Here is a 21,320-nt window from a genome sequence, read left to right as displayed (position 1 = left end):
ACTATTCAAAACAGTGAAAAAATTACTGATTGGCATCCAGCCTTAAATAAGCTTGACAGTAAAGAAAATTGATAGGTTTCGGTGGCTCTGGTAGGACATTTCGGTAAAAGAAAGTATTTTCTGTGACAACACTAAATATTATACACACTTTGGTTAATTATAGATATATTGTTTGGTTCGCCTCTTTTGGTATTCTGGACAGTTTGTTTTTAAGTGGCATTGGTTATTGGCTGTTATCAAAAAAGTAATGTTTACTGTAAAATTGGTTTTTATACATTTTACATTAAATTTCCACCACAGAGTCGAATAGATTAATACGCGTTATCATAAGTAAGTTAACGTAAACATAAATTTGATTATTTTTAAATGAAATATTTAGAAACATATCAAAACTATGTGTCAATGGTTTTTTTGTATCGAACTCCTTTCAGCACGCAAAAGAATTATGGGCACCTGCTCTTGGACCGACCAGGGTTATTTTTTTTAAGCGCGACCGAAGGACGCCAGTGCAGAAAGCAGTTGCCATGCGAAAGAACATGTGCTTCATTTTTTGGATTTTTAAAAAAAATTCAAAATATATTTATTATAAAAATCGACTTTCCGCTCAAGGATTTGTAATCTTCGCGTCAAAATAAGACGATTTAAAAAAGTTATAATTTTCGGAGCCTCCTTTGTTGAGGGGCCAAAACTATACATTTATCAAACATGCAACTATTTCTAGAAATTTTTCGATTTCCGACCGAATTGTCCGGATAAAACTCGTAGTATTTCGAACTGTATATAGTTATGACTTATGGTATATGTTGGTTCTAAACATTAATGTACTAGTATTTAAATCAGAATTTCGTCCGAAAAACGTGAGTGGCTATTATTGTTGTTATTATTATAATTATTGTTATTATTATTGTTTTTAATATTGTTATTATTATTATTGTTGTTATTATTATTGCGTTGGCTTTAGTATACCATCCCACGATTTAAGGGTTAAAAGAGGTATGGTAGGATAGAAGAGATTCTCCAGATCAAGAATACATACAATTATAGCCGACGGAGACTTATAGTTTTCGAGATATTTGCATTTTAAGTTAAAAATTTTACAACTTTTACCTTGCAATTTCTCGATTTATATTTAAGTTTTCGTTTATTCACTAAGACTTTCCTACATTGTTTCTAAATATTTATTTTATATATTATATATTATTTTCATATTTGCTTTAAATAAGCATATCTTTTTTTAACATAATCTTCGTTATATCCACTAGCACAAAAAAGCGTTCCATTTGACAAATAATAAGTGTTCCCATATCTATTATATATATATATATATTTTGCAAATGAATTGAAATGAATAACAAAAGAGGATTATACCTGATACATAACATACATACATACATACATTAATCATAATTATTTTTGTTTCCTTTCCCAGTACCGTGATTCAGTATTGGATCGACCAGGGTTATTTTTTTAGAAGCGCGGCCGAAGGCTGCCAACGCGGAAAGGAAATCTAACCAAAAACAAAAACACATATTCAGCGAATAAGGCCAATAAAACATACTTATAAGCCCTAAAACCTTTTTATTTGATTAAAATGGAAAATTTAGATGATAATATTTTGTAAAGGGTGTTTTTATTTATTTTGATTGCTTTCATTCGTTTGGATATGGCAACACTTATCATTTGTCAACATCTATGGGACCCATTTGTTATTGTTCATATAACGACAATTGTGTACAAAATAAAATGCTTATTTAAAGCAAATATGTAAATAATTGATATAAAATAAGTATGTAGAATAAATGTACTGAAGTGGCAGTGTATAATAAGTGCATAATAAAAAAAAAAAATTAACTATAAATCGAGAAATTGCAAGATAAAATTTGCAAATAAAAATGCAAATGTCTCGAATACTGTTGTTGTTGTTACTGTAACGGTCATCTAGTCCCCGCTTGGATGGCAAGTGATAGTTTGGTTGTCGTCGAGGTCATCTAACGGGAGGCCCAAGAAACGGGCTGTTTCAACGGGATCGGACCATAGGGAAGAGGGTGTTAGATGAGTTGGGTTTTTTGGGCATGCAAAGAGGTGGTTAGTATCATGCGGGGCCTCATTGCACTCAGGACATATGTTTGGTATATCGGGGTTTATTCTGGATAAGTAGGAGTTTAACCTGCTACAATATCCAGAACGAAGTTGCGCGAGGGTCACTCTGGCGCGGGGCAACTCGAGCTCTGCGTCTGCTATAGGTGGTGGCTGTGAATGGCGGTCAGTGCTTGTCTGTAGTTCGTTGCGTCCGAAGTCCGGTCGGCGTACTGTCTGATGTCGTCGACGTAATCAAGGAATGACCTCTTGATGTTCCTAGGAGGCGGTTCCGCTTCAAGCAGGCGACTGCAGGGGTGATTTCTGTCTCGAATACTATACGCTTCCGAAGGCTATAAATAGATATATTCTTGATCTGGAAAATCTCCTCTATCGAACCATACCTCTTTTAACCCTGAAATCGTGGGATGGTGTACTAAAGTTTCCCCTTATTATTATTATTATTATTATTGTTATTATTATTATTGTTATTATTATTTTTTATTATTATTTTTATTGTTATCCGTCGCCCACCTTGGATCCGCGTGTGCATTATTTTAGGGTGGCGTTCCATTTTTCTCATTGAAAGATTCACATACCCGCTTTTTGCTGCGGTGCAAAGTTGCTGCGAATTTCTATGTCTATTTTTCTGCTTTTGCCTATTTGTTTTATTTTTATTTTGCAATAGAACTGCAACAGACCCTAATAAAAGTAAGTGCGATGACGACATTACAACCAAGCGGTGTGAGTGCAAATATAAAATGATGATTGACGTGTTTAGGTGAACGATTGCGGGCAAGACACGAACCCATGTGCAATGCTTGAGGGTCTTAAAATAAGCATGTTTTTAAACAAAATTTCCAAATTTCAGGAATTTGAATTTGACTTTTCAGAAAATATAAAACTTCCGCAAGTTTTATAAACGGGGTGCAAGATTATAGTAAAAGAAATATTTTTCGAATGAATATTAAATATTATATATAGTATCGTCAAAAGATTTTTTGAAAAGTAAATATTTAGCGCAAGTCGCATAGTAGCAGGCTAGTATGTTGTCTAAGATTCTCAAGTAATAAATTACAAATATATATAATATAATAATGTAAATATCAAGAAAAATGTCGAAATTATGTATGTTTTGAAATTGAAGTGCAAAATATTACATTGCATTTGGCACAGGAATATATACATTTTTTTACACTAGCAAATTTGTTCACCACTATTCAAAACAGTGAAAAAACTTACTGATTGGCACACAGCTTTAAATAAACTTGACAGTAAAGAAAATTGATAGGTTACGGTGGTTCTGGTAGGACATGTAGGCAATACTAAATATTATACACACTGGTATATTGGTTTATTATCGATATGTTGTTTGGTTCGTCTTTATTCGTATTCTGGACAGTTAGTTTTAAAGTGGCATTGGTTATTGGCTGTTATCAAGAAAGTAATGTTCACTGTAAAAGCGGTTTTTATACATTTTACATTGAAGTTCCACTACAGAATCGAATAAATTAATTCGCGTTATCATAAGTAAGTTTACGTAAACATAAATTTAATTAGTTGTAAATGAAATATTTAGAAACATTTCAAAACTATGTTTTGTATTATAGGTACATTACCGGCCAAAGTTATACATATATGAGTTTACTATCGCTTAAATGGTATTTCTGATTGAGGGTGTTAATATGTCAATCCAAATATAACGCAAAAATATTGATATAATGTGGGCGCGTGTAGTTTAAAAATATGTCTACAACTTTTAAATCGAAAATTGTGTATACAAATGAGAAGAGCTCTAAATATTTAGTAACACAAATGATTTGTTTTCCGTTTGATTTTTCCATGGTTAGTCTGTTGCATAATACTTTGACTTTTTTTTAAAAGTTTTTTATGAATTTGTTGCGTTTATGGTCCTTCGATTATACACCAAAACTTTAAATGCCTTTCTCACAATTCCCAATACTTAAATTGGAAGTGATCGATTGGGCTGGGCTTTAGACTACTGTTCCCGAATTAGCAGTTACAGTGGATAAGGGTATAGAGGTATTTTCCTTTAAATTAGGTTTAGGTTTTCAAAAAAGGAGGCCCCAAAAATGATTTTTTTTTTAAATCGTCCGCTTTTAACGCGAAGATTACAAATCCGTGAGCGGAAAGTAAATTTTTTTAATATTTTATGTACATATACAAAATGCGTTCAAAAGTAAACAGGAAAAAAGGAACAAAGTAAATTCTAGTGGCGCCATATATATGTTAACTAGTGCTATCGTTCATTGACTTCCAGTAAAAATTTCATGACATTTCATCTATTGGAAGTGAAGTTAATGCGTTTTAAGTGTCAGTATGTTTTTGTCATCGGTGCGAAAATGAGTTTCGAACAAAGAGCCAACATTAAATTTTGTTTTAAAATTGGTAAAACTTTTACCGAAAGATTTCAATTGATGAAACCAGTTTATGGCGATGATTGCCTATCCCGTAGCAGAGTGGACGAGTGGTTTCAACGTTTTCAAAGTGGTCGTGAGGACATAAATGAGAAATGAGCCGAAACCCAAAAAATCGCGCCTGGAGAAGTCCAAAGTGAAGACAATGCTGATTTGTTTTTATGATTCCACAGAGAATTTGTTCCACGTGACCAAAACGTTAATGCGGTATTCTACCTTGGAATTTTGAACGTTTTGTGCGCCTTATTCGACGTGTTCTGTCCGAATATCGCGAAGATGGAAGTTGGCGTTTGTTGTACGATAATGCGCCGTCTCATCGATCGACGCTTGTGGCCGATTATTTGACCAAAAATAACATTTTAGCAATTAACCACTCCCCGTATTCACCTGATATGGCACCGTGCGACTTGTACCTTTTCGGAAAAATGCATTTGCCGATGAAAGGAAAGCGGAGGCCATTCAAAAGGCTTGCACCGGCATACTGGCGGCCATACCGGGCAACGAGCTAAAACACTCGTTCGACATGCTTTTGGACCGTGCACAAAGCTGTATTAAAGCAGGAGACTATTTTGAATAAAATTAATTAATTTTGCCGATAAAGCCATTTGTTCTGTCTTTTTTTTGAAAGTCCTGTTTACTGTGGAACGCTCCTTGTATATATATAAATATATTTATCACACTGCACATATTTTTCAAGTAACTTAGTTGTTGTTGTAGCGACTGAATTCTTTGGAGTTCTGATCACTTAGCTGTAATTACAACATCAACGAGTTAGACATTTCTTCTGATAAAAATACTGAAGAAATGTATCAGTTACAACGCAGCAATCTGATGGTACGAACCATGAGAGGATATCGTCGAACTCCTTTCCGCACTGGCGGCCTTCGGCCGCGCTTTAACAAAAATAACCCTGGTCGGTCCAATACCTTGGTGTCAATGGTTCTTTTGTATTGAACTCCTTTCAGCACGCAAAAGAATTATAGACCTCGGTGTTGGACCGACCAGGGTTATTTTTGTTAAGCGCGGCCGAAGGCCGCCAGTGTAGAAAGGAGTTGCCACGCAAAAGAACATGTGCAAAATGTGTTAATTTTTAAAATTTTTTTTTTTAAAAGTTCATTTGTATAAAAAATTAAAAAAAAATATTGAATTATTGGAAAAATCAACATTCCTCTCAAGGATTTGAAATCTTTGCGTCAAAATAAGACGATTTGAAAAAAATTATAATTTTCGCAGCCTCCTTTGTTGAGGGACTCAAACTATTTTTTTTTTTTTTTCGAGCGAGGTTGAGAGAAATGCCTTCCGCATCGTCATTGTGTCGTCACAGCAATGGTATGTGCCACTTGCAGGTCACTAAAAAACTCTCGTCTAGAGAACCGTCGCCCACCCTGGAACCGCTTTCACATTACTTCAGGGTGGCGTTCCATATTTCTCGTCTTAAGACTTACATGTCATTACCTGAGTCCAGGTCTCGTTTTTTAATCCGTAGTACGTTTTCTATATAATTTTTCACGTTCTTCCAATTTTCCTCGTTTTGGAGCATGACAGTTATGAGGTTATCCGCATTCAGGGTGCCGACCAAAGTGTAGAGCCTATTTCGCTGCATTTGCCAGCGTGTGCATTTGAAAAATGTGTGTTCAGCGTCGTCCTCGATCGCTTCGTTGTAGATACAGGACGACTTTTCGACTTCTCTATTTTATATAGATACTTTCTGAAATATCCATGCCCGGATAGCATCTGAGTAGTATAGAAATCCACCTCACTATGTTCCCTGTTACACCCTTCTCTTATGTTTTGGATTAGCCTGGCCGTCCATCTACCGTGGCGTCCTTGCTCCCAGCGAGCTGGCCATTGTTCCAAGGTGTCGCTCTTTATTTCCTCCTTTGTAGCGGCAGCATCTGTTCCCTGTTTCTTCAACGTCCACATTTTCTTTCGTTCAAATGCTAATAAGTCGATGGGTGTGTTTTCGCTTATTACATATACAGCTTCGCCCGAGACTGTACGGTATGCCGATGCTACTCTTAGAGCAGCTGTACGATACACTTTTTCGAGGGATTTGCGTCGACTATTTTTTCTTAATGTGTCTGCCCATAACTCTGCTCCGTAGAGCAAGACATTTAGTGTTGTTGACATCAAAAGCTTCCGTTTTTCTTGTCTCGGTCCTCCGATACTAGTCATCAGCCTGCTCAATTGGCTAGTTATTATGGACGCTTTTTTGCAGCGTGATGAATTTGTGCACAGGAGGTAAGCCTGGAGTCTATTCATACCCCCAGGTAGTTGACAACCTTTTGTGTCCTTAATGTTTCTGTTGTTGTCCTCATGTCTACTATAGTCGGAATATGCTTCTTTGTTAGCAGTACCAGCTCGCTTTTTTCAGTGGCAAGTTTGATACCTTTCGCATCAAGCCACATTTGTGCTCTGATCATCACCTGGTTTAACTTCCTGCGGGCATCTTCGGTGTATCTGCGTAGCCAACAAAATAAGTATCGTCGGGCATATCGAGCATATTAAGCCATCGTAACTGACGTTCCAGAGGTCTGGGCCGAGGATTGATCCCTGCGCAGCTCCGGACGTGACCTTCAAGGGTCATGGTCTTTCAGAGGTTTTATACAGCAAAAACCTGTCTTCCAAATAGCTTCTCACCATTATGCTGAGATATGCGGGTATTTTAAATTTTTCTTCTAATGCTTCAATCATGTTTTCCCATCGAGCGCTGTTGAAGGTGTTTCGAACGTCAAGGGTGGCGAGTAGAGCAACTCGTCTGAGTATATTGCATCCTCTGTGTGCTTCTTCTACGCCTCTCACGACATTCTCAATGGCCCCCAGTGTTGATTTACCCGGTCTGAAACCGTATTGTTTCGGTGATAAGCCGCCTGCCGTCGTGATTGCTTCTTCTATCCTCGGTTTTAATCATTCTCTCGAAGCTGACTGTGTCAATCATGCAAAGAGGCCGGTATGCTGATGGACTATCTGGATCACCTTTTCCTTTACTAATTAACACGAGCTGTTGTTTTTTCCAAATTTCTGGGAATACGCCGGCTTTGAGACAGGTATTAAACAATCCGAGTAGCACGTTTGAGCGACTTTCGGCGGTTATTTTTAGTACCTCTGCTGGTATTCCATCTGATCCGGGTGCATTGTTGGGTTTAAGTTTTTGTGCCGCCGTTTGCAACTCTTCGATGGTGAAGAGGGGTGCGTCGTTGGGTGGTTCCGTCGGTCTTATTTTCTTGGCTCTTGTTTAATGTATGGGAAATAAGGCATTGACGATTTTATCCATTTTATATGCGTTCAGTTGGGGGGGGTGGGGCCCGACCACCTAGTTTTTTCATAACGACTTTATACTTTAGACCCCACGGGTTTATGTTTAGGTCATTCCGAAGCTCTTCCCATTTTACTTTTTTGCTAATTTCGATAGCCCGCTTTAGTTCATTCTTCGCGGCGTGGAGATTATACATTTCTGTTGTTGCATTACCTCTTCGTCTGTTTCTTGTGTAGACCCGTCTTAGGTGAAGGCACGCTCTTCTTAACTGAGCAATGTTCTCTGTCCACTAGTATGCAGCGCGTTTTTGTCTCCTGCTTTGGCTCCGAGGCATTCCTTTAGTACATGCTTGGGTGATTAGCCTCACTGTCTTCTGTACGTTTTCTCTTACGTCGCCTATGTCGTATTTTGGGTGGTCATGCTTATCAATTTGAGATTAGAGCCTCGCTATTAAGTTTAGATACATTCCAGTTTCTTGTAATAATGTGTAAATTATTCTAGGTGACTGTGTTTTGGGGGTCTATTTCGAAGGTTATGTACTGGTGATCACTGCCAGTGTAATCCTCCATAACCTCCCAGCGTTTTAGTTTCTTCGTAGCCTGGTCTCCTAAATGTCGTTGCTGCTCCAGTGTTGAGTACCATAGCGACGAGCCTGGCGGCCATATCAAGTATGCGTTTATCTCTGGAGTCAGTATTTCGCATTCCCAATTCAATAGCTTTTGAGTTAAAATCTCCTGCTTTTATAAAGTCTCCTCCGATATCTCGGGCTGTGTCTTCTAATTTGGCTTGGAAGTCCTGAATATTGTCGCTGGGGATTAAGTAGCAGCTTATTATGGTGCAGAAGTCGCATTTGGTCCAGACGAAACCGTTCCCGATTCCTCTACCTGGAGTGGCTATTGTGCCACTGTGGGGAAGCCAGGTCGCGGCAGTGCCGCTTTTGTCTTCTATCCATATTCCACTCTGTTTTTTTTTTGTACTGCTCGCTTATAATGACAACGTCGTAATGGCGCTCCGTTGTCATTTAAGTCAGGAGTGCGTCCGCAGTTTTACTTCTCTGCATGTTGGCTTGGAGAACTTTCATTTGTCTACGAAGTCTTTAAATACCGTGCATTTACTTGAGCCCAGTAGGTGATCCGTTCGGCTAAGTTTGGCCTCTGTACATATGCAGCAGGTTGGAAGCTTGTTGCACTCTTTAAGCCTGTGTCCCGGTTGGCCGCATTTTATACATATACCTTGCCGTCTTCTGTCTGGTCCCTTGCAATCCCAGGCAAGGTGTCCTGGTCCGAAGCATTGGAAACATCTTTTAATAGTCTCCTTTAGTTGTAGTCTGCAGCTGATCGATCCAATTTTGACTCTCCTCTGTCTTAGGAATGTATCTGCTTTAGCAGTTGGCAATGTAATGTATGCTCTGACCTGCTCTCTACTGTTGGGTGGAGAGATGTTTATTTTTGGGTCAGACACTGATTCTCCAAGAGCGCTCTCTATACCTTCGATCATTTCTTCCTTTGTCGTTAGGGAATCGAGGTCTCTAATCTCCACTGTGGTCTTTGGTTTAAGGTCGGCTACTGATGCGCTCTTTTTAATGTACTCTTTAGAGACTCGCAGAAATTCGGGCTTGCACCTGGCCTTTTTCTAGCTCCAGTAAAAGTTTCCTTGGCTTCTTCGGCATCACTGTTTTCCACTGCTCGGCTTCTCCCTTTCGGGGACGTGTAGCGGTGCGTGTTTCTGCAGGGCTGGTGGCCCGTCGTTTGGATGTGGTAGCCTGGTGCGTGGTCATCGATTGAGTATTAGTTTCAGCTATAGGCTGCGGTTTCTTCTCTGACATCGTCAGAGCTGAGCTGCTCCGTTTTTTACGTCGAGACTGACGTTCTTCTGTTTAGCCATTGCCTGCTTCATTTTTTGAACAATGGCTCTACACTTTTCGAGGTACTCTTCTTCTGCAAGTCGCATTTTGTGCACGAACTCCTGTCTCGGGGACTTTTGTGGGGTAAAGGTTATTTTTGCCGATGTTGGAGTGTTGTGTTCCGTCATTAGTCTTTCCAGGATTGCAGCTGAAATCGTCGTTGTAGACTCGGTCGGTACCAAGTTTTCTTGGCGGGTATTCGCGCTCTTTTGGGTCACTGGTGTTAGTTGTGACACTGGCGATCGCAGAACCCTGCTACTTCTACGAAAAGCATTGTTGTATTCGTCGTTTCTGTTGTTCTGTTCCTCTTGTTGTGATTTCCTTTCGCTGTTGTCGTTTTTCTTGTTTTGATTTTGGTTTTGAGTGTTCATGTTCAATTGGGTCTCCGCTTCAAGCCGCTATCGCCGCACGAGCATCAGTAGAACGCATATCTGGATGACCAGGTACTGCAAAGCCCTGCTTCCGACGTTGAAAATTCTTCGATGTAGCGTTCCTAGCGTAAAAACGTGGCATCTCTGAGTACAACAACGTTCGTGCGAACGGATCACTTTGACACATCGCAAAGAAACTGGTCAGTGTTGTCGCTGGAGGTGTTGCGGCACGTTGAGCTGCATTCCACGTTGTGAAATAAACTCTCTGACCGTTCTCTAGATGCACCCGAAAAATGTGTAACAGTGGGATGACGTTCGTGAATAGCGAATGAAAATATACGCCAAATTTCTTCATTGCAGTTCACATATCTACCGTCTTGATAACGCGTAATTTCATCGTTGGTATTGGATGTTTGGATACCAAAAACCGCCATGTCGCTGCCTTTTGTGACATATTTGCAAATGTATTTAATTGACTTGACAAATTGCAATACTCAACATTACAATGTGCCTTGAATGTTTTGGAAAGAAGTGGCGAATATGGAACAACCCAATTGTTGTCGACTACAAAATCGTTTCTTTTCACTTTACAGGAATCTCCGCACATTTGATGTTATCTAATTGATCTGGCCGAATTCTTTCGATTACCCAAATGAGAATGTGTGCATGAGGCAAGCCTCGTTTTTGCAAACAAATTTAAAGAGTACCAGAACTTTCGAGACAGAGCCAATAGTTTAGATAATAGACTTATACTTTGGATAGTGCATTTTTTAACTTTGGTAATAAATCTTTAAAAAATCATAGACAACATAAAAAGACATTTCCGTTTTCGTTAACGTATAAAATAAATTTTAGAAATTGTTTTCGAGTATATAAACTTTAATTTACACAAAATAAATTTATGAACGCACGCGTAAACGTTAATCATTTGTTATTATTTCTGAACGCATGTCAACCATTACTTATAGTATTTGACATGATGGACAACAAATGTTTGGCAGGTACGAACAAAGGAACATTTAGGGAAAATGATTCATCTTTTATAATTATGTTTTCGTCGAGTTTTCATTATTTTCACGATGTATTCTGCTTTTCGGGGCGGGGACAAATCTAACGAACCAAAAACCATGAAAATTGGTCTAGCCGATCTCGAGTTATAAGTGTTGTAACAAACCCGACTTTGTTTTATATATATAGAAAATGTAAATATCAACAAAAGTGTAGTAATTGTGTATGTTTTGAAATTGAAGTGCAAAATATTATATTCCATTTGGCACAGGAATATATAAATTTTTTTCCACTCTAGCAAATTTGTTCACACCTATTCGAAATAGTGAAAAAAAATACTGATTGGCACACAGCTTTAAATAAGCTTGACATTCAAGAAAATTGATAGGTTTCGGTGGTTCTTGTAGGACATTTCAGCAAAAAGAAAGTATTTTCTGTGGCAATACTAAATATTATACACACTTTGGTTCATAATCGATATATTGTTTGGTTCGTCTTTGTTCGTATTTGGAACAGTTTGTTATTAAGTGGTATTGATTATTGGCTGTTATCAAGGAAGTAATGTTTACTGTAAAAGTGGTTTTTATACATTTTACATTGAATTTTCACCACAGAATTGAATAGATTAATTCGCGTTATCATAAGTAAGTTTAAGTAAACATAAATTTAATTATTTGTAAACATTACAAAACTATGGTACATTACCGGCCAAAGTCATACATATATGGGTTTACTATCGCTTAAATGGTATTTCGGAATGAGGGTGTTAATATGTCAATCCAAATATGACGCAAAAATATTGATATAATGTGGGCGCGTGTAGTTTAACAATATGTCTACAACTTTTAAATCGAAAATTGTGTATACAAATGAGAAGTAACACAAATTAATTGTTTTCCGTTGAATTTTGTCATGGTAAGTTTATTTTAAATTATATCCTGCAATTGTAACACGTCCTAGTCTGTTGGATAATACTTTGACTTTTTTATAAGTTCTTTATGAATTCGTTGCGTTTAAGTTCCTTTGATTATACACCAAAACTTTAAATGCCTTTCTCACAATTCCCAATAATTAGGTTTAGGTGGGCTTTAGAATACCGTCCCCGAATTAGGGTTTAGAATGGATATAGGTATAGAGGTATTTCTCTTTAAATTATAATTATTAAGATATTTGCATTTAAATATCAATAAATTCGGAGTAAATGAAGGAAGCCCCAAAAATGAATTTTTTTAAATCGTCCTTTTTTAACGCGAAGATTACAAATCCGTGAGCGGAAAGTAAATTTTTTCAATAATTTATGTACATAGACATACACACGTGCTCACGTAATTAAGTCAGTGCATGGCAAACTAACGTTTCACAATATAAAGTCCTCGAAGTAGCTTTGCATTTGTATAATGGTATGGAAAAAGTTTCAGTTATCTATGTCGAAATTGCTAAGAACAAATTCAGAGAAATTAGTATTGTGGTTGGCGAAAAAATTTAAATTGTTTCACAGTTGGTCTAGTCCCGTGTGCTCACATAATTAAGTCATTGTAACAAAAGCCGTTATTGCAACGATCTACGTAAAAAAAAATATTAAGAAAGTGAAAAGGTCTATTGTCTTCACTACTTTAAATACGGTTTTTGAAAGTTTTATAAATAATGGTCAAAAATAAGAGCTCAGCTCCGTGTGAAAAAAAATCATATGGGTATGTTACCAAAAGTACAAAAAAAATTTCGACAGTAACGGAATATTTGACTTTTTTTTGGGGAAAGGTTAAGACTAATATGCAATGTTTTAGTAAAGATGAGATCATTGAAAATGTGGCCCATAAAAAACTGAGAAATACAACATTTAATGGCGGTAGGGAAATAGTACGGATGAGCCAGGTGGATCCTTTTTTGACCTCACGTGAAATTAGAGCCCAAATGGGGCATAAACAAGGTGTACGTGTATCAGCATAGATAGTCCGCCGCAGATTGCAAAAAAACTCCCTCAATGGGCGAATTGCACGACGTAAACTGAACGTACCAAAAAAGAACAACAGACCAGGGTTATTTTTTTTTAAAGCGCGGCCGAAAGCCGCCAGTGAAGAAAGGAGTTGCCACGCGAAATAACATGTGCAAAGTGTGTTCATTTTTTGGATTTTTTCTGTAAAATTTCATTTGTTTAAAAAATAAAAAAAAAATAATTATTGTAAAATCGACTTTACGCTCACGGATTTGTAATCTTTGCGTCAAAATAAGACGATTTAAAAAAGTTATAATTTTCGGAGCCTCCTTTGTTGAGGGACCAAAACTATACATTTATCAAACATTCAACTATTTTTATAAATTTTTCGATTACCGACCGAATTGCCCGGATAAACCTCGTAGTATTTCGAACTGTATATAGTTATTTCGTATGCAAAGAAATATATGGTAACGAAGCGAAGTGTGTCTATGACTTATGGTATATGTTGGCCCTAAATATTAATGTATTTGATTTAAAATTTCGCTCGAAAAACGGGAGTGGATATTATTATTATTGTATTGTTATTATTATTATTGTTATTATTATTATTTTTAATATTGTTATTATTATTATTGTTATTATTATTATTTTTAATATTGTTATTATTATTATTATGGTTGGTGTTATTATTATTATTATTGTTGTTGTTATTATTGTTATTATTATTGGGTCGGCTTTAGTATATCATCCCAGGATTTCAGGGTTAAAAGGGGTATGGTAGGATAAAAGAGATTCTCCAGATCAAGAATATATGCAATTATAGCCGCCGGAAACTTATAGTTTTCGAGATATTTGCATTTTAATTTAAAAATTTTACAACTTTTACCTTGCAATTTCTCGATTTATATTTAAGTTTTCGTTTATACACTAACACTTTACTACATTGTTTCTAAATATTTATTTTGTATATATTATTTTCATATTTGCTTTAAATAAGCATATCTTTTTTTTTTACATAATCTTCGTTATATCCACTAGCACCAAAAAGGGTTCCATGTTGACAAATAATAAGTGTTCCCATATTTATTATATATATCTATATATATATATATATATATATATATATATATATATATATTTTGCAAACGAATTGAAATGAATGACAAAAGAGGATTATACCCAAAATACATAAATCACAATTATTTTTGTTTCCTTCCCTTGATGAATCACGGTATTGGATCGACCAGGGTTATTTAAAAATTTGCAAATAAAAAAATAAATATCTCCAAATTTATAAGCTTCTGGTGGCTATAATTACATAAATTCTTGATCTGGAGAATCTCCTCTATCTGACCATACCCCTTTAAACCCTGAAATCGTGGGATGGTTACTAAAGTTTCCCCTTATTATTATTATTTTTATTGTTATATGTCGCCCACCTTGGAATCGCGTGTGCATTATTTCAGGGTGGCGTTCCATTTTGCTCATTGAGAGATTTACATACCCGTTTTTTGCTGCGGTGCAAAGTTGCTGCTAATTTCTACATCTATTTTTCTTCTTTTTCCTATTTGTTTTATTTTAGTTTTGCAATAGAACTGCAGCAGACCCTAATAAGAGTAAGTTACCTTCCGATGACGACATTACAGCCAAGCACTGTGAGTGCAAATATAAAATGATGATTAGCAGGCTAGTACGTTGTCTAAGACTCTCAAGTAAATATAATATCAAGAAAAGCGTCGTAATTGCGTATGGTTTGGAATCGAAGTTCAAAATATTACATTCCATTTGGCACAGAAATATGTAAATTTTTTTACTCTCAAGCAAATTAGTTCACCCCTGTTCAACACAGTGCAAAAAATTACTGATTGGCACACAGCTTTAAATAAACTTGACAATAATGAAAATTGATAGGTTTCGGTGGTTCTGGTAGGACATTTCGGTAAAAAGAAAGTATTTTCTGTGGCAACAATAAATAATATACACACTTTGGGCAATTATCGATATATTGTTTTGTTCGACACTACTGGTATTCTGTACAGCATGTTTTTAAGTGGCATTGGCTGTTATCAAGGAAGTAATGTCTAGTGTAAAAGTGGTTCTTATACATTTTACATTGAATTTCCACCACAGAATCCAATAGATTAATTCGCGTTAACTAAGTTTACGTAAACATAAATTTAATTATTTTTAGATGAAATATTTAGAAACATTTCAAAACTATGTTTTGTATTATATTATAGTTACATTACCGGTCAAAGTTATACATATATGGGTTTACTATCGCTTAAATGGTATTTCGGATTGAGGGTGTTAATATGTCAATCCAAATATAACGCAAAATATTAATAAAATGTATATTTTAAGGAAAATATAAGTGTATAATTCATTTCAAATCGCAAAAATACGTAATTTAATTAGTTAAAATTTTCAACTTTAAATGTAAATATCTCGAAAACTATAAGTTTCCCGCAGCTATATCTATATATATTCTTGATCTGGAGGATCTTTTCTATCCGCCCATACCCATTTTATCCCCGAAAGTCTAAATGGTATACTAGAGTTTTCCCATTTTAAATTATATCCTGCAGTTGTAACTCGGTCTAGTCTGGTGGATAATATTTTGACTTTTTTATAAGTTCTTTTTAAATTTGTTGCGTTTAAGTTCCTTCGGTTACACACCAAAACTTTTAATGCCTTTCTCACAATTCTTAATAGTTAGGTTGGAATTGATCGATTGGGCTGGGCTTTAGAATCTGACATCTGTCCCATCGGGTTACTGTGGTCTATGGGCGCCACGATCAAACGTCGTCTCGCTGATGCTGTTGTCTTGGATTTTGTCGGTTTGTTGTCCGCGTGCTTGACATCTAGCTTCTGGGCTACGTCCTTGTACATCCTCTTTTTCAAAGCTTCAGTTCGATCTCTTCCGAACGCTGCCTCTTTTCAGCGCTAGTGTTAATTCCATTTTTTTTTAATGCATATTTTTCAACCCTGGTGATGAAATAAACGCGTCAAAGTTCGAAGCGCTACACCGACATGGCATGATGGGCGGAACTTCCGAAAGGACCATTTCTTAGATTTTTAGTCGGATCGATTACAAATTTTGATAGAATATTTTAAACATATTATAATGTTTAATAAGACAGAAACAAAAAAATACGAGCTCGATTGTTTTTTGAATTTTAAACCAACGTAACCCTTTCAGTTAGTAAATTTGTCAATTAAACATGAAGGTAAAACCCATTAACTGGCCGTAAGGTATCTAAATACATTTCTCTAATTATGAAAATATAGTACATGGAATTTTATTAAATTAGTTTTGATTTCACGAGTCCTAATAGTGTAAGTAAAAACGCATTAATCCTATCTCTTATGCCTTGTTGCCATATACATTTTATTGTTAATAACAATTTGCTTCTTAATCTTATTTTTTTTTACTGTTTAATCCTTATTTTAGGCTAAAATATAATCGACTGAAAGTATAAAGCTATTTTGATACTCGTGTAGTCAAGTTGCAATATATATAGCGATATCGCAATTGTTATCTAATTGTGGTTTTTGGCTGATATATCAATAGTTTTTATACTATTCATATTATTATCATCTTTTCAACCGTTTGGTAAAGTTCGTACGAAATTTTACAAAGGCTTAATATAAATCGCAACTGCTTAACGTGTGCTATAAATAAAGAATATTTAGATATGGCTGCAATACAGGCAAGTGTCAAACTGCTTTCGCCCACTGTGAATGTTTGCTCATCAAACATGTTGTCCATAAAATCTACATCGGTATCATCAACAACAACTATGATGTCCGCGCCCGTATCTACAAATGTTAATATATTATCTGCACCTTCTAGAGGATCTTCTCAGCTAGCCTTCAATAGTCTAGTTTCAGTAGAGCGATCACAGCAACATGATGCAGATGGAGATCAGCGAACATTACAACTCGCTTGGAGGTTATCAGTCGGTGGTGCAAATGAATCGGCTACAGAACAACTATCTTTAAGTACTATTAACAACCGTAAAAAATCCAACAATGCAATTAATCAACACGAACTAGCTCACCGACAAGTAATTGCAAACTCGCCGCAGGAACTGCTGAATCAAAAAGTTGATATAGGTATAGATAAAAGTATTCTGCCTACTGTTTCAGCTGCTACTACCAATGGTTTTAGTCAAAATAATATAAATGGTTTAACTAGTAGAAATAGTAGTATATCATTTAATAATTTTTCGATGCCTACACTACTATTACCAACTACAATGGAAGATCGTTCTAAGAGATCCCAAAATATGACGGAATGTGTGCCAGTGCCCAGCTCCGAACACGTTGCCGAAATAGTAGGACGTCAAGGTAGGTAAATTTCAGTGGATGCATGCAAATATTTTTAGAGAAGTAATAATATATATTGTTATTTATCCGCTGTGCTTTAAATACGAATTTTTTAAATGAAATGTTTTTGATTCAAGTTTAATTGAGATCATCGTTTTATTTCTTGGACCTTAATTATTTTCACTGTTTTACTAATATTAAACCATTCAACTGGTATTGTTTCTTAGACCAGCACGCGAAGACTTTTGTTGCTCATTATCGGGAAATGTACGCTTGAAGTAAACATTTTTTATTACATAACTATACTCTGATATTAAGTTTGCTACGAAGTTTGTAACATGCAGAAAGAAAATAGGAGACCTTATATATATATATATATATAAAAAATAAGTGTGACAAGCGAGCCCATGTATATACGCTAATCAGTCTCTCAGTTTTTGAAATATCGACCCGAAATTTTGCACAAATTCTTTTCTCCCTATGAAACTCTCGGAACTGCCGATATCGGATCGCTATAGCTAAATCAAAAACAATTTTTATTTGAAAAACTTTTTTTATTTGTGAAGGGTGTGATAGCTTCGGTACAACTGAGGTTAACGTTTTTTATGCTAATTTGTATTCTTATTTAATCTTTTCGAAATATTTGTATAATATTATGCATATTTGCATAAATACATATGTACATTTTGACCGCAATTGCAACCATTTTAAGTAGTTCAAAATGCCGAAATGTGTTGCTGCAAAATTGTTACGAACAAGAACACAAAGCATTTTACCCGTGCACGAGCTGTCGATTCCCTGTCTTTCCTCGGCTACAAAAGTGCGACAAAAGTCTTCTTGTGTAAACTGTTAATTCAGTCTTATAGTTAAGACCTGTTCACTGAGTTGCGTTGTGAACTAAGGTGGTGTGATGGCTACATTCCCTGCAAGATACCTATCGGTTAAATCACGGTTAATTACCCAACAGCGCTATCAGTGATTTCCGTAAAAGTTTCTATATCTTTATCAAGGCCCAATTGATAATTCTAATCGAAACCCTTGTGTACGTGTGATCCTCCACCCTTACCCTACGCATAGGGCTTATGAGTTGCACGATGTGTATATGGTAGTTTCTGCGCTAATTCTTTCATAGTAATAAGGTTTCGGTAGTCGGAACTAGCTGGGTTTCTTCCCAAATATTGACAAGTTGCCGTTGCCTTCCATTTAATATTCTTGCTTAGTTCCATTTCCGCTACTGCTGTTTACTTATCTAAACAGAATTAGGTCGCTGAAAGGAAAGCATTTCGCAGAATTGAAACCAGGTTAAATCTGTTAATGGGAATTGAGTTCCATTTCTTTCCACTTTTCAAGCAAAGAATCTGTCCATTTTATAAATGTTCTGCTATAATAGTTTAGCGATATGAGTAGAAGGGTTTGGTTAATTAGATACATAGCAGATTATATGGTTCTCGATTCTAATATTATATTTGACCATTGAAATTACTAAATACAATTGTATTCTGGCTATTGTAGCCGCTATTCAAACCCCTTATAGTGGTAAGGCATTATGAAGTATTTCTATCGAGAGGTCTAGGAAGCGATCAGTCCCATACGATCGAACCGTAGGGGAACAAGAACTAGGAACCAAAAATCTGGAAAGATTTTCGAATACATAGACATTGCTTGAACCAAAATGTAAATATAAATTACAACAATTCTAAATGTATGATGGGAAGTTTTTATCATCGGTGCCTTTTAGTATATAAGCCGAAAATTGCGAAAGTGTAATTCATATCATAAATCATTATAATCGAAAAAATCCAATCGTTAGTATGGCCCCAATTCCTGATTATCGAACACTGAAGTTATAGATGATTTACACTGCACAGAATGAAAAAAAGTTGATCATTCATAACAAAATGGGCAAGTTTAACGTTTGTTTGTATCACCTAAAACTAATCGAGATAGATATCGAGTTACATATATATATAAATGCTCTGTCTGTGCAAGCGATAACTTGTGTCAAAATTAAGATATCTTGATGAAACTTGGTAGACATATACCTTTGTACCCAAGGGAGGTTGCCATTGATTTTATCCCCTGTTCAAGCTCTATGAAAATGAGTAAAATGGGACAATAACCACGCCCACTCCCCATATATCAGTTATCTTGAAAACTACTAAAAGTACTATAACTCGCTCAATAAATGAGCCAAAAGCAATACATTTCACAACCAGGATGGTAGGGAAGGGTTTTATAGGGTCTGGTGTGAAAATTGGGCAAGGGGCGTGTCACCGCTCAGCTATAGGTGAAATCCTGTATCTCAGGAATCACTCGGTCGATTTCAACCAGATTTGCTGTGTGAAGTTACATGAATATTCTTATTAGACACTGCAAACCTGCGAATTCGGATGACAACCACGCCCATACAACAAACTTTTAAATTCTGTCTGATTCTTTCACTTAACAGTGTACTAATCAAACATCAATAAAGTTATTAGAATAAAACTTAGCACAAATAGTGCTCATATATCATCCTAAGTCCAAAAATTGTCAAAATTGCACAAAAACTTGTGCAAAGATTAATCTCTTAACGCAATAGGGTGTACACAATTTTTTGTCAGTCCGTCTTTATCGAAAAAACATAAACTTGATGATTTGCTCTCGCGAGAACATGCCACATAAAGTTGTCCGTGGAAAAAGCACGGTGTGCCTAAATCTAAGCCAGACACAGTTGGTGCTTGCAATGATCCCAATAGCAATCAATGCTTCATTGTACATTGCGTCACTGATTGATATCGTTAGATCGATGTCGATAAAATATGTCATCAGTCATTGAAACTTTGTGATTATCCCACAACATTTGTGATAGTAGACGAATTTGTGTTCCTCTGCAGTTTAATGCTGATTCAGCAAGCCTACTGTCCCAATGATTGTCATCTCCTAGCAAGGCCAGTGCGAGAAACGATTCTTTATACGTTTGATACTGTTTTCTGTTTACTTTACGTATATCTTGAAACGACAATGGTCTGGTCACATAAATCAACAACAGTCGCAAAAGCACGCAGTCTGAGTAAACCGGGGCACCTATCTACTGGTATGCTTTACTTTCGGGGGTATCTATTTTTTCGAATCCACCCATGTAAAATACAGGAATACTTTTGAATAGAGCAGTGTTTGTACAAAAGCAACAACATAATCCGGACTATTAAGCAATTCAATGAATTCGGTGAGCGTAGTTTTTGGTGGATTTATAGCACCATCAAGCACTGCTTTGTTTGTGAAAGATACGCGTTTGTCGTTTTCAAGATGCACAAAGAAATAATGTTGAATTCACTATGATAAAAAAATTAAATTAAGAGCTGTACTGTAAAAGTAAAATTATACGTATAATATGATTTTATTCATATTCAATTAAGAACGAACTGTTTCCTATTTTTAACTACGTAAAGATCTTTTTTTATAACCTTTAAGCATTTATCGTCGTCAAGTTTCCGCAAATATGTTTATGCTTTAGTTACCGTTCTTGATCTATGGCGAGGTGCTGAATCATCATTCTGACCCTGAATATTATTTTTTCAGTGGGTTTTAACTGCTGTTCAATAGTTGTTCTTTTCAAATTTCATTGTATAAGCTTCTCAACATCTAACTTGGTTATATTCTCAGACCATTAAGTAGAGAGAATTATTTGGGGTGGGCAAAACACAGCTTTCCAAAGACCAATCTCCTTTACTATGACGAACTTTCGCATTTCCGTTGAGTTCAAACAAATTATTCTTAGAGTCATCGGCAAAAATAACATTTCCCCAGTTTGATAAAGTCCAAATTTTGTATAATTTTCCAACTCTATTTGTGTTTTCTTTATTTGGGAAAAAAAAGTTGTTTTACAACTGGACGTTACGCACGTAATAAAAGATTAGTGAGAACATTTTGAATCCTACGACTAGTTATATTTCTTTAACAGCGTGGGTTTTCTTTTCTCTGAGTTTTTTTCCCTTATCATGCTCAATTCCAAAGGTCA

At 36.0% G+C, this 21,320-nt stretch overlaps 1 protein-coding gene across 6 annotated transcripts in view; it reads left to right on the top strand.

Moving 5' to 3' along the window:
- The window catches only part of LOC106623764 (RNA-binding protein MEX3B), a 680,038-nt gene that overhangs the window by 262,601 nt on the left and 396,117 nt on the right, over positions 1–21,320 (top strand). For 5 of the 6 annotated variants that reach the window (XR_011397399.1, XR_011397398.1, XR_011397400.1 and 2 more), the window contains exon 3: positions 16,443–17,341. Coding sequence is in view for 1 of the 6 variants with exons in the window: in XM_070112744.1 (XP_069968845.1) it covers positions 16,687–17,341 (655 nt within the window). In the remaining 5 variants the exon portion in view is untranslated. Of the gene's footprint in view, positions 1–3,463; positions 3,607–16,442; positions 17,342–21,320 lie in introns of those variants that run through there. The other variant, XR_011397402.1, reaches the window with a different exon arrangement.

Source organism: Bactrocera oleae, chromosome X (genome assembly GCF_042242935.1).
Source record: "Bactrocera oleae isolate idBacOlea1 chromosome X, idBacOlea1, whole genome shotgun sequence".
Taxonomy (NCBI): Eukaryota; Metazoa; Arthropoda; class Insecta; order Diptera; family Tephritidae; genus Bactrocera; species Bactrocera oleae.
Note: the sequence above shows the minus strand (reverse complement) of the source record. Positions and strands in the feature narration are given on the sequence as shown.